Consider the following 14,093-nt stretch of genomic DNA (forward strand, 5'->3'; position numbering starts at 1 on the left):
TGAGGCAGAGTCCCTGCTTACACATCAACAGGACTCCTCATCTTTAAGCTTCAATGGATTAAGTGAATCATGTGAGAAACCCTTTAAAAAAAAAAAAATTAAATAAAGGAAGACAAAGTGTTTGCAAGAGTAGAAATACTGAATTTATTCATCACAAATACAGCCAACAATTAGACAAATAAAACTTTACTGTGAAATTTTATGGTAAAAAATCAGGGATTTATTAAGCATTTTATTAAATGTTTTATCAGCGAGTCTTTTATTACAAAGCATAATAAAACAGATTCTGGCAAAATTAATGTGTAGTAGAAAAATGGCACCAAAAACACCACAAAGCATAATTAGCAACATTAGCCAACAGGACGTTGTTCTGAGGTGTCACCTTCTGATGATCCAGTTCAGAATTCTTTCTGAAGATCTGAAGGAGAAAAAAAGGAAGAAAAGCAAAATGATTAAAAGTTGCTGTAAATTTTCTGTTTAATCTATTAAAAAAAAAAAAAAAAAAAAAAAGAAAAAGAAAGAAACCTACCACTGTTTCTGAGACGCTCTCCTTTCCATGAACGAGCCATTCCATCCAGAAACTGGTCAAAGTATTTTATGTACTTCGCCAGGCTGGTTCTTTTGTAATCTGAGACGAAATGTAGTAAAAGTAGCATTAGCTGAAACACTCAGATAAATCAAAGATATGTTTAAATATTTACACTATATGAATATAGTAACAATAAAGTTACTATATAAAGTTCCAATTTTGGGGGGGAACTTTATACTCCAATGCACCAGTCATTCATTCAGGTGTACATAGATTTTGAAAAGTTGTGACTGAATGCAGTTTCTAGTGAAATTAGTCACAAGTTTGCTTTTTAATTGCTTTGGTTGCTAGAAGATTATGCAGTCATGTATAGTTAACATGGGAGACACCGACTTGTCTGCACTTACACTCAACTATTTGCAGTGAAATTGTGAAAAATGCGATGTAAACCAGACATGGAGAATGATCACCTTCAGAGTAAAAGTTCCACCATTTGAGATATGTTGTGTTACAGCAGTTAGGCACAACTTTTAATTTAAAGGCAAAATGTACATAAATAGTATTAACTTTGCTACCCAAAATGTACATTTTTATCCAGATGACAACATTTCATATGCCACTAGCTCTTCCCTTGATCTGGTCCTTCAACATCTTTTGGCTGTTTTTGATGCATTTCATAATTCTGCAACAGCAAGCAATTATGCAAACAATAGGTGATCTTATAGCAACCACAACAATCATAAGATTTTGGATGAAGCACGCCCTTTGCAAACAATCTCGCCTAGCAACAGCCAGCAACCTTCAGCAACCATGTGCCACTTTGCAGGGGAATTGAAAGTTTTTGGATCGCTTACTAGTGACTAGGCCTGTACGTCTTAGCCAATTATGTGTAACGAGCATTTTTTAGAGTGCCGATGATTATTTTACATCACATGATCTTTACACTCAGAAAAAACCATGCCATTAAGAAGACCCTAGCCCCCAAAACACCTTATGTCAGCCCATTTAAAGGCCTGAAGATTTCAGTTTTATGTGCTGTCCAGGTGTATTTTAGGTAAAAGTTTCAGGTAGATCTTTGCATTTTTCTTTCCCCCAGCACCTCTGCTCTTGCGCTTCTCTATTGCATCTTTCTCGTCTGCCTTCTCCTTCGCATCCTCCAATTTCTCTTTCTCTTCGCCTGGCCTGGGCCGATCCAACTCCTCACAGATCAGACTACAACAAGATAAAACAAAAGTCTTCATGAGGATCACTCACATGCTGCAGACAACAGAGCACCAAACATTAAATTGTTACCTGATCGTGGGCACAGAAAAGGGATCAAATTTGTCTAATTCACTGACATCTATGGGAACAGAAATGCGGCCTGGACAGAGAGAGAGAGAGGACACAGTTTTATACACTCATACTTAAGTCAGATTAAATCAACCTGGTGACAAAGAAAAAAGATCCAAGGTCCTCTGAGTTTGGAGGTATATCAATAAAAAGCCTTTAATATTACACAGCTGACATTTCAGGAATAAAAACCTTGATATGAATGACAGAATATCATTTAACAGAATGAAGAAGCCAATATTTTATATCCATCCAGTGTAAGCTTTTATTATTTATGTTATTATTTTCATTCATTTAAAAACAGAATTTTATATTTACTTGGGTTATCTTTGTCTAATATCAAAATGTATCTGATTATCTGAAACATTTAAGTCTGACAAATATGCAAAAATATAGGAAACAAGCAAGTAACTGTATTTTTGTCTTCTTGTTTACAATCATGTACATGTACAGTATGACTCTTGACTCCAAGGAGCACCTTTGCCCAAAAAGTGTGATACAATATTACTAGCATGTACTCTTAGCAAAGGCCCAGACATTTCCAGTACAAGCCTCTTTAAAGTATGCTCACCTGTTTTGGGGTGTACACTGAAAGGACTCTTCAGCAGATGGTTAACACCTTTGCTGACGTTGGCGTCGAGCCGTGGGTAACAATACTGCAGCATGATTTCGTTTTCAAAGTACTGGCCCTTCTTTGCAGTGCTCTTCAAGGAGACAGATTGTAAGACCATAAGCCCTTCTGTTCTAATGTGTAAAACAATGTAAAAACTGTGAGCGAAGTTACCAACCTGTTTCCTTAAAGCCTCTTCCTTAATCAGTTTCCAACGTTTCTCAGGCTTCTTCTCCTTTTCGAACTCCTGCTGTAGGTAGCTTCTGGCATGTAATATATAAAGTCAAGTCACTTTCAACAAGATCTTTGAACTCTTTGCCAACAAATGTCTATAGGTCCAATCAATTACTTTATGCGGCAAATATGCGGTAAACTAAGAAAAGGATATCCTCAGGAACGAGTGCCAGCACTTTTTCTACAGACTCCTTGCTTCCCATCAGGTCCTGGTCATGTAGTGCATATCGGCTAAAGTATTCCTTTACCACTTCCAGAGACTTGCTGTGAAAAAGAATCACAATTTTAAAAAGCACAGAGTGCACTGTACCCAAGTGTGTGTAACCAGTGATCCCTGTATGCAGGCATGGTGATCACTGTGCTCACAACTGCACCCAAGCACAGAAATCCAGGACAGCTGTCTCAGTGAAAGTAATTAGCAAATTCACAAGGCAAACAAGAACACAGTGTGTCACTGCTTACAAAAATGGTCCTAATTAAAAATGATGCCCAGAGATTGTGTTGATGAAAGAGAGACAAAGCAAGAGAAATACTGAAAAATAAATGGGTACAATCTTACTGGAACACAGACACAGACTATAAAAGACAAACACCAAAATGTATCAAACAGTTACCTGATAAAAGGGTGAATTGGTTCAGTCAGCACTACTTTCTTTATGGTTTCATCACCACCCTACAAAACATCACATTTTTAAAATCAAACATTGCAGGCCATTTGAGGAAGATACATTTCACTAATATGCTGCTCATGAAACAAGACAAGACAACAGTCTGATTAACAATCAAATCAGAGTCTTAAGACTGTGCAGATGTAAGGAAAACAGTCACATCTTTTAACTCAATAAGTACCATATTACAGAGTTCATCCACATTTCTCAGGGTCAAATTCAAGCACTTTTTAAGCACTTTCAAGGTCCACTTTCAAGCTTTTCCAGCACATTACCCATAAAAAGAATGCATGTTTCACTTAGCATTTAGGGTACAAACTCAAAAAACGCATTTCTCTTAAAAATTAAGATTTACAAATGTGAACAAATCAACTTGTTAGAGATATTCTCCACTTGAAAAGAAAAAAAACATCAATCCCATAAAACAAGAAAACTGCGCCAAACACCACAATAATACACAGCAAGGCCAAATTAATAAGTCTTCTCATCAGATATTGACTCTTCTTTAGTATGTGGCACAAAAAAATAGGAGACAGATGTTTGTTTGTTTTTAACTAGTTAATCACCCACGCCCCCAAAAATGGGGGCAAAAGGAAGATTACCTTTAATCAAAACCAACTTTAAGTTGTTTAACTACATTGTCTGTATTACTGTAAAAGTCATAAATGATCACCTTTGTTTGTGCTAATAACACCATTTACAATAAGACAGGCATGGAGCACTGACTGGGAGAGGCTTTGAACAGATGACATAGTTCGATTCAACATATAAGACTTTAAGAATGCACAAGCATCTACCTAAAATCTATTTATTTAGTCTATCATCTGTGATATTATTAGGTACAATTATAATGAGCCCCACTGAGCTTGAAGCCATTTATAATTTATAACAATAATCAGATTTTGAATGAAAGCGAGGGAACTTGGGTAGCACAAAAAAGAGGCTATTCTTTGTGCCCATGTAGATCAGTCCCTCTTATTACCATTATTTCTTTAAGCCTTAAGTTGGCTAGTTAAGTATCGGACTAATGTTTAAAGCTTTTACTTGAGTGAAGTAACTTACATTACTGCTACTGCTAAGTAGAGATGGACCGATCCGATATTACGTATCGGTATCGGTCCGATACTGACCTAAATTACTGGATCGGATATCGGAGAAAAATAAAAAATGTAATCCGATCCATTAAATATCACGAAAGCACCTCACAAAACTTGCAACACGCCGTAACTCGCCTCAGAACGTCGGAGCAGTATGCATCACGTGATAGAGCGGCTGTGGCATGCGGGACCTGTCGGTGGTCTGGATAGCATTTGGAGCTTCGCTAGCAACCTGGCATTTCATCTCCGACAAAGTTATCCCCGAGAGAAGTAAAGCAAGTGTGTAAGTCCATCTCTGAATGTTTGTAAAGCATTCCCACGTTAAGCTTAACGAGCGACTGCCTCTCGCTCTCCGGCTGCTACTTCAATCGTGAAACTGCTAATGATCAGCTGATCGGCTTTTCTGTCCTGAGTCTCTCTTGTTTGTTTTTGGTCCACTTTGCGCCAGAAAGAGCAAACCAGCGGCTGAACAACAGCAGCACGTTTAAGCTTGATAAGCTGTTGTTAGAATTTATTTAATATTACTTTCTACACCAGGATCTTTTTCTACTTAGCTGACGCTGGTAACTGTGCAGGGGCGGATCTAGCAAAGTTTAGCCAGGGGGGCCGATAGGGCATTAACTGGGAAAAGGGGGCACAAAGACATACTTTTCTTTCTTATTCTCATTTAAAATGTCTAGCTTTTAATAAATAATTATCTGACACCCAAAGTTTTAATTTGATGTAAAATGAATAGAAGTCAATTACTGTATATAGTGACTATTAAGTCTAATATATATACCCTAGTAAGCTATAGTACATTTTCCTTTGGGAAGGTACCATCTGTGCAGTCTGCAATTTTGTTGAAGAAAGATGTTGAATCTATTTAATATTTCTTGAAAAATAATTGATTTCTGTGCATTTTTTTTCACACTGCATCAAATTAAGGTTGATTACATTGATTAAGCATCATGAGGTGGAGTGTGAGGGGTGGTTCCCTATTTTTTATTTATTTATTTTTGTTGTTGCTGGGAGTTGGAACCCTATTAGTTAGGTTGCTTAATATTTACGCTAAGTACTCTTTAAAATACCAGAATAGGGAGGATGGTGTAGGTCTAAGTTTATTAGATTGATCAGTATTGCTGAACTATGAAATATTTTTTTTGTATACAGGTATAACAGAATAGCTTTAGTGTAGTTGTTGTTTTAAACTTGAGTATGAACTTGCAGACTTGCAAAATGCAGCAAGATATTTTAAAAAACAGTTTTGTTGATTAAAAAACACTATATCGGATTCATATCGGTATCGGCAGATATCCAAATTTATGATATCGGTATCGGTATCGGACATAAAAAAGTGGTATCGTGCCATCTCTACTGCTAAGTAATGTTAGCCAAATTCACAGCATATTCTATAAATCACCATGTCATAACTAACTGCTATAATAGCGCTGCCGTACTAGCACGATCTGATATCGTCGTGTTGGTGTTGTTCACAGATCATCATACTAAATGTTGTTCCAGGCTCAACATTGCAAATGACCAATCAGAATGTTGTGACGTCATACTTTTGCGACTTCGGGAAAAACCGCCGTAAAACAAAAAACTGTACTTAAGCTGCGAGAAACCGCCTCTGTCCGCCGATCAACGGACCCTGACCCTAACCCTTTAATAAACGGTAAGCAAAACTGATATTGTCCTTGCAACATTGGAATTTCATAAATACACGAATGGCTTGGCGCGCAAAAGAATAACGTCACAACAATGTGATCGGTCACTTGCAATGTTGAACCTGGAACAACATTTTCATGATGATCTGGGAACAACACCAACACGACAATATCAGATCATCTGCCGTGCACCCATCACATTCAGTGCATTTCAATCATTTCTCCAGCAAGTTTGATAGCTAGCAAAATAATAATAGTTTTAAAAATTTGCACGTGTTATGTACACATTCTCAAAAATGATTTACTAGGACTCACCTATCATGTGACTCGAGAGCGCAAAGTCTACCATTGTCATTTCCATCAAACACTCATTAAAACGGCAATCTCCAGGCATGTTAGCGCACGCACCCCCGAGGGGCGGGTCACACATTGAAACAGACTGACATGCAGAGGTGCTACGCAGCTCAGTCGGAGAAATTTTGCTTTTAGAATTTGCGACTCATTTTCTTTCTCTATCTGATAAGAAAACTATTCAGTCAGATAGTTATTTGTGGTGAATGAAATACAGTTTCAAGCACTTTTAAGCACCACATCTGAAATTCAAGCACTTTTCAAACCTTGAAAAGACAATATTAAAATTCAAGCATTTTCGAGGATTTCAAGTACCCGTACGAACCCTGGTATTAGTCTCTTTTTAATAATGCTCTTTTTATTTTGTTTTAAGAGTCTTAATATTTGTACTTCATGTCTGTCTATCACATGCTGTTCTAGCTGTTGTGTGGTCTGTTCTATGAATCCACATGAAGCACATTGTAATGTAGGTGCGACACTTTGTTTAATTATAATAATCATAGTTCACCTTATTATAGTAGTCTTATTTGGTCTGGCAGGAAAAGTAGCTTTTGGTGGTTTATGAGCAATGCATCAATTGACTGACTTTTCTCTAACTGCGTTACATTCAAATTATGTTTTAGCAATCCCAACCTGTCCACTGTGGTTATATCCAATAACATCTGTTAATTACAGTTTCTAAAAAAAGAAACAAAAAACTTGAATTGATTAGGTTTGGAAGTAGAAAGTACTTACAAAGGACTTCTATTAAAAGTTGAAGTACTCGTACCTTGACCAGGCTGAGGTATTCTGTCACAGCAGAGCGTGCTGCTACAGACAGTTTCCGGGCAGCTTCATCACACACCCAACAATGTACTCCTCTTCTGCCAGAATAAACCCACAGACGGTGCTGGAAACCAAAGTCATCTGGAAGTAACACAAAAACCAGCACATGCTTGATGAGAATTTCAACAAAAATCCACACAAGCTGTCACCTGGCACTGAATCTGTGATGACCAAACCTTGAAGAGCTCTATCCAGGATACGGATGGCGATGGTCATTAAGGTCCAGCACTTGGAGCAGATGTCAGCAGCACTAAAATGACAGTTTTAAAGTGTTATATGGGCGATGAAACGGTCAGGATATTCTGCGACAGGAAATAAATACATAATTCACCTACCTGCAGCAGCTTCGGACGTCATCATAATCTGTCATATCGATATCAAACACAAGCTCCTTCTCCAGAGCCTGGAAGGTCCCCGACTTCACAGTGTTGTGTTGACTTGGCTGTGGGCAACAAAGGGAGACAAACATACTCCATACATATGTCTGCTGTGATGCACAAACTCTGTAAGGTGTGGAAAATTACCCTGTGGCTGTACACTGCTCCCACGTCGATCTTGTAGGGGTTCATCTTCTGCATTTCTTTCTCCAGCTCATTCTGCATGCTGAACGACTGGTAGCGTACATAGATGTCATCTTTCAGGGTAAACGAGAACTCGCGATTTTGAAAGTAGTTTTTCTGCACTGAGATTGTACAAGAAAAACAAAAACAAATAACACAACAAGACACACACACATTAGTCCTGTATTTGGGCATTTTTAACTCTTTGTCTAACTCTTAATAGTTTTACATGTCAGCATCACAGAGCAGTGGATCCTGGCTAAATTGTGAACTGCACTTTTACGGTTTCATTTATAAGCAAATGTTACAGAATCAGAATCAGAATACTTTATTAATCCCGAAGGAAATTAGGGTACAGTACTGCATCCATCCAAGTCAGTAGATGTAATACAAAATAAATGTCTGTGAATGAGAGGGAGACAGGTGTAACAGTGAAGCTGCAAGGAGGAGCGGTAGTAAAGGTGGATATATTTATACATCTGCAGTTACAATAATGGCTAGTGCACAACAGAGGTCAAGAAGAGAGTGCCGGCATGGAAGTGACAGAAGGATAGCAGCAAGAGTGAAAGGGAAGGTCTGCTAAATGGTAGTGAGATCTGTTGTATGAATTGGAGACAGGGGCACTGTCAAAAAGTAAGGAGGTTGATCCAGAGGTGGCAGAGATGAAGATTCTCAGGTTTTTATTGAGAGTGACCAGGAGACAAAGAGAGCCGAGATGGACGTATGCACAGAAGGGACAGTGAATGTACTGGGAAAAGGATTTTGAATATGGAGGTGACAAGCAGGAGGAAAAGAGGAAGACCACTGTGCAGCTTCGTAGATGTACTGAAGGAGGACATGCAGAGGGCTGGTGTGACAGAGGAGGATGTCAGGGACAGGGTATTATGGAGGAAGAGGATCCACTCTGGTGTTAAATGGCATAAAAATCAATAAAAGTGATGAATGCTCACATTTTTCTGCAGATCAGCCGTGTGTCTAATGCAATGTTTATGCTGGATAAATGATAACTTGCTGAAAACGTGAATTATTTTAAAACACTTCGAACAAAACAAACATTTGTTTCATAACTGGCTAGAGGCTTATTTTAAACACGAGTATCTGACCAGAATTTCAGCATCCCTGTTAAATAACAGCATTACTATAGATTCATAGGGATACATAAATACAAAATCATTTTACTTTTTACTGATGAATGTAGAGGCGTTAATATCAAGCTAGAATGGTTGAATAGGATGACTTACTTAAGTTGGAAGAAAGTCAAATCCAGAATAATTCTACCATTTTAGTGCCTAACAAAACACGTAGCTTCCTACATAACACAACACAGATCAACGTCCACAGTTATTTAGCCGCATTTATGCTAGGTTTCCATGCCTGTGTACTCACCTCCTCCGTAGCTCAGCCAGCGGTAATACTGGGAGAATGGGAAAAGCCGCCGGTAGTACAGCGGTAAAAGGTCCGGCAGAGAAGCCGGATCATAGTCTGATGATGGCATAATATGGTAGCAAAAATTAGCTTTGGATGTAAAGATACGGTAAAATATTGTCAAGACGCTAGCTACACTGTGACAGCTCACTGTGTTGTTTTACACCGAGGGTAGCGCGGGAAAACTCTCAAGCAACGGACAAAACCAATGACACAAGGTTGGGACAGTGACGTCACCACAACCCGGAAGTTGAAAGGCAAAAAATATATTTTCCGTCACCCGTTTCCCTTTTAGGCCATAAAAAATCAACGAGGACAAAATCATCCAGGGTAATCAGAATTTTTTAAACTATTGCTGCATCGAAACGTTTCTATAACACTGACAATGGCTTTCCTTCTTTCTTTCTTATGGTTTTACTTAACCTTGTAATATTAGTCCTAGAAGCTTACAAAAGGCGGACGTGACGCCAATGAAGAGAGGTTCATGGGACATGTAGTCGTTTGGCAGCAATAACTACAAAATACAATATGACAAAATAAAAAAGCTGTGGTAAACATTATAAATTAATTATTTAAAAAATAAAGTAGCTCAATGAGTAAACATGAAAACAAAAAACAAAGAGCACAGAATATAATACAATAAAGTGGTTTTTGGTAAAGTAGCTCCATAAATTACTATATTATTGTAAATCCATCCAACCATTGCTCTCACTTCATCCCTCCTCCAGTTTTGCTTTTTGCTTTTGTCCTTGATACTACCAGTAGCATGAGATGGTACCTGCAGCCCATTCAAGTCACACATGTGACACGCTCTTCCAGGTTAGAACATGCAGACACGCTGCAAGGTTTGCTGTGTGGCATAGCATCAGGCCCTTACATCCTTCAGTGGATGTTGGGAGACCCAGCATTGATACAAATGTCCCTTTCATTTGCACCAACACAGCTGAAATGGTTTCATGATGGTTTATGCTTCTGGGCCTGGGGGCCTGAGCAAAGGAAACAAAAAGACTGGAGTCTGAGATGCGACATGATGGGGCATAGGACAAAACAAACAACTAATTAGAAACTGAAAGCAAACAAACGAAAATGGGGGAGGGGGGGGGGGATTGAATTGATTTAATACTATCAATTCAATTTTTCCTAAGCTGCACTTTGTGCTGTACATCCCTAGAGGGCAGTACAGTCTCATGACAATAATTTGAACTTTCCCACATTAATCCACATTTCAGGAAATTTGTTTTCTTTTAGTAGTTTTCATCATCCTGGCAGATCAGTTGTACTAAAACACTCAGTTATTCTGTTTCTTGCATCTTTAGTATGAGCAGTAAACACTCAGGAAAGAACAGAGGACACTTCCACAGTTTTCAGTGAAGCATGGATGAAATGGTGCCAAATACGGGATCCAAATGAGCTAAACAAGGACAAACAGCAGCTTAATTCAGCTCTTTTTCGTGTTAATTGATTGATTCATGCCATTTTTACTCTTCAGTCAAATCCACCCTTTGCTTGACATTTGAAAAGGCCACATGCGCTTTCAAGACAAAAAGTGTCAGGCATGGAGCCTCTTTCTGTCCTGCCCATCAGTCTGGCTTGCTGCACTATTAGTGTTTCAGCTTTCACTGTGGTGCATCAAACACCTCCTGACTGAAGTGGTGCTGCTCACAGTGAAGGTTGAGAGGTGTGCAGCCACAAGAGCCCTTGTCAGCTGTTGTACTTCTAATGTGAAACAACACTCTCTATTTGCAGTGTTGTACTTTAAATATGTCTGGCTCTGTAATATTGTTCATTCCATCTCATCCCCAGACTTGAATCTCTGTACATCTGACACTCTGTTTTTATTTCAGACCAAACAACAAACCTTCAAAATCATCCTTCCCCACTGAAGACATAACAGTAACTTGTAACTTCTAATATACAGGAAATATTTCAAGGGAAAACATCTTCATATGCACTACATTTAATCTCCCTCTCCACTTTCACACACACATGTAAATGCTGAGCGAGCCAACTACAGAAACGTGTAATACCTACACTCTAGATTGATAGTAATGAACCAGCTTCAGTGAAATGTGCCACACCCAAGAGCAACTGATAGACAAGTAATGCCAATACATTTCCTTTTATGACTGCACTTTATGCTAATATACCACTCATACCCTGATTTGCATAATGCAAGAGCTCTCAACCTCATCTTACTTGAATTATGCAAATTTTTTTTCACTGCAAGGCATATTGGATGCGATGCATTTTCCCCCCTTTTGAATCAATTTCTAGAAATCATTTGAATCAGATTTGGGATTAATGCCTTCTGTTGCTTTTATCCACAATTCTACCGTATATTAGAGTAGCAAATTAATGCACATTTACATTCAGGAGTTTGCAATATCGAGCATTTCTGTGAGTTGTTCTATTTAAGCTCTCCAGTGGCTCATCATACGCGAAGACACATACTGTAACACATAGCAACCAGACACAATGCTAAATGTCAGTGGGGCAAGTTAGATAAGGCAAAACACGGAGTGAAGATACAACTTTCAGCTGTTGAATGTAGGTCAGACTGCTGTCAGGTGTCCACGGAGCCCACTGGCCAGCACCAAAGGTCATTGTGTTTGCTGTACATGAGGAGTCGTAGTTTTGCGATGATTTAAAAGTCACTGTGTCTTTAGATGGCCAAAGTGTGTCACTGTCACCTTTCATCAGGAAAACCTGGTGAAACAGGCTAGTAGAAACCCTAAAACCAGTCTGCAGTGACGCAAAAATGCATGTCCAAAGACACAGTAACCTTACCACAGGAGGTATGAGAGCTAATTGTTTTCATTTTTGGATTCCACTGCTTGCTTGTCTTGATTTTAATCGTGGTCTGTTTGTATCTGCATACATATGTTTACGTATGTTTACATATACCGTGTGTTAATATGAGAATGGCTTCTACCGACTCGATTAAGGCAGGAGGCTTGAGACAGACTAAAATGACTGGTAACAGGTGAAACCTGATGCCTTTTATAGACTGCTAAGCCAAACGTGATTTGATGATTTTATCATAAAAAGACAAGACATATTGGAATGGTCATTGATCAATGGTCATGACAACTGGCAAATTAATTACCACGAAACTGACCTCATGGCCCATTGCCAATCAGTGGTGCTAGTGTCAGTCATTATGCAAATGTACTATTTATAAAGACGGAAGAAGTCGCTTGGATGAGTGACGAAACATTTCTCCCACTGAAAAGACTTCATCCAAAATCTTTTTTGGGGGGGGGGATTTCCTTACCTGGATGATTGGACATAGACTCATATTGGAAATGTAATAATTGATTAATTTAGCAAACAGAGGACTCAGTAGGATGGGAAAGAACCATTCACACCTACAATAGCCTGGCGCATCTCCTTCCACATGCTGGTCAACAGCTTGGCTACACACTGCTGTGGGATGGCATCTCAGTCTTCAACCAGCATTTGTTGTAAGTCAGCCAATGTGATTGTGTTGGTCAGAGAATAAGATGCTGGCCTCTGTTTGTTAAATGAATCAATCAATGAATCAATTGTTAAATTGCCAATGTCCTGTTTCTTCAGACATTAATCAACTAATCCAATAAATGACACCAAAATTCAATTCAATTCAATTCAATTCAATTCAATTCAATTCAATTCAATTCAAGTCAAGTCAAGTCAAGTCAATTCAGTTCAATTCAATTCAATTCAATTCAATTCAATACATCTAGTGTTAAACCTCAAAGGCAGTTACCTCAAGCCGCTTTTTATTGTAAGGTAAAGACCCTAATAATACAGAGAAACTCCAACAATCAGACGTCTCCCGGTGAGCAAGCACTTGGTGACAATGAGAAGGAAAAACCTTTGGCAGAACCAGGCTAAGTGAGTTAAAGCAAAATAAGATGTCTTGCAATGACAGAGAAGATTTGGCAAGTTTTTCATGGGCACAACCCACATGCTCAACTCAAGATTGCTACAACAAAGAAACAATCACCCCAAAACAAGTTTAAAATGAAAGTTAAGTTTATTTTTACTACATTATATTCGATGTACAAAATCTTGGATACCAATTTTTCTTTATAACCTTAATGTAGGCGAACAGTGTGTAGTAATACATTTATTCTTTAGGTAATAGATGGTTGTAAATACAATTTGCTGTACATAAACATACACTTGGTTACATCTTTATCTTATGTTTATGTACATAAACAGCAAGTACCACCCCTATTTTGCTACTCTTTAATGAGGTTTTACTTGAGTCTAAATAAAATGATGTAATTCTGGAGAGAATAGTAACAACATAGTCATAAAATGTTGAGTTTCACAGAAACTTCAAACAGTCACTGTTGGCTTTTCACAGATTTCACAAATGGGGAAATGTTAATCTGAGGAGGCTGACCTCGCGATTGAGTCATTCAAAAATTCCTGCAAACTCGTTTAAAACAAACAGTCCACCAAAGTGTTTGTAGTATGCAGGGTGTTTCACACTAAGATACAGTTAGGACGCTAGTAGGGAGAAATAGAGCTTGAGGAAGTGAGGTAACAGAGTGTATAAACAGAAGCAAGACAATAGGAGACATTTACGTGGTTTCTCTGTCAGGTTGCAGCTTCTGGTCCATTCAAAGTTTCTCACATTACATTATTCTCGTAAAAAGCCCTCTGCATTTATGTTGTGCACACCGCACCATGCTCCATTTCCTCTCTGCCACACAGCTGACACTCTCGAATTATCTGTTTTTGTCCAGACTGATGAAACCAACTGTCATTTGTTTGATTTAGCAGGCAGCACTTTGCCCTGTATGCTGCACACTGTATGTTA

General features: G+C 38.5%; 1 protein-coding gene across 1 annotated transcript; it reads right to left on the reverse strand.

Annotated features, from left to right (window-relative positions):
* Positions 1-121: 121 nt before the first annotated feature.
* On the reverse strand, positions 122-9,475 carry prim1 (DNA primase subunit 1). Its single transcript, XM_086278380.1, has 13 exons — positions 9,242-9,475; positions 7,820-7,977; positions 7,631-7,737; positions 7,472-7,545; positions 7,240-7,376; positions 3,320-3,378; positions 2,858-2,969; positions 2,650-2,739; positions 2,433-2,565; positions 1,823-1,892; positions 1,629-1,741; positions 530-628; positions 122-418 (listed from the first exon to the last, which is right to left on the reverse strand). The coding sequence occupies exons 1-13, from the start codon at positions 9,348-9,350 to the stop codon at positions 399-401; spliced, it is 1,281 nt and encodes a 426-aa protein (XP_086134506.1). The 5' UTR covers positions 9,351-9,475; the 3' UTR covers positions 122-398.
* Positions 9,476-14,093: the final 4,618 nt, after the last annotated feature.

This window comes from Aulonocara sp. 'chitande type north' Nkhata Bay, linkage group LG20 (genome assembly GCF_057382095.1).
Source record: "Aulonocara sp. 'chitande type north' Nkhata Bay isolate Kocher_YH1m ecotype deep benthic linkage group LG20, A_spYH_male_GT1.1, whole genome shotgun sequence".
NCBI lineage: Eukaryota > Metazoa > Chordata > Actinopteri > Cichliformes > Cichlidae > Aulonocara > Aulonocara sp. 'chitande type north' Nkhata Bay.

Coding starts and splice junctions, on each gene's coding strand:
- prim1 (XM_086278380.1), bottom strand. CDS start 9,350: ATGCCATCATCAGACTATGATCCGGCTTCTCTGCCGGACCTTTTACCG. Junction 7,738..7,819: donor GAGCAGTGTACAGCCACAGG/GTAATTTTCCAC, acceptor TGTTGCCCACAG/CCAAGTCAACACAACACTGT. Junction 7,377..7,471: donor CCTGGATAGAGCTCTTCAAG/GTTTGGTCATCA, acceptor TGTTACTTCCAG/ATGACTTTGGTTTCCAGCAC.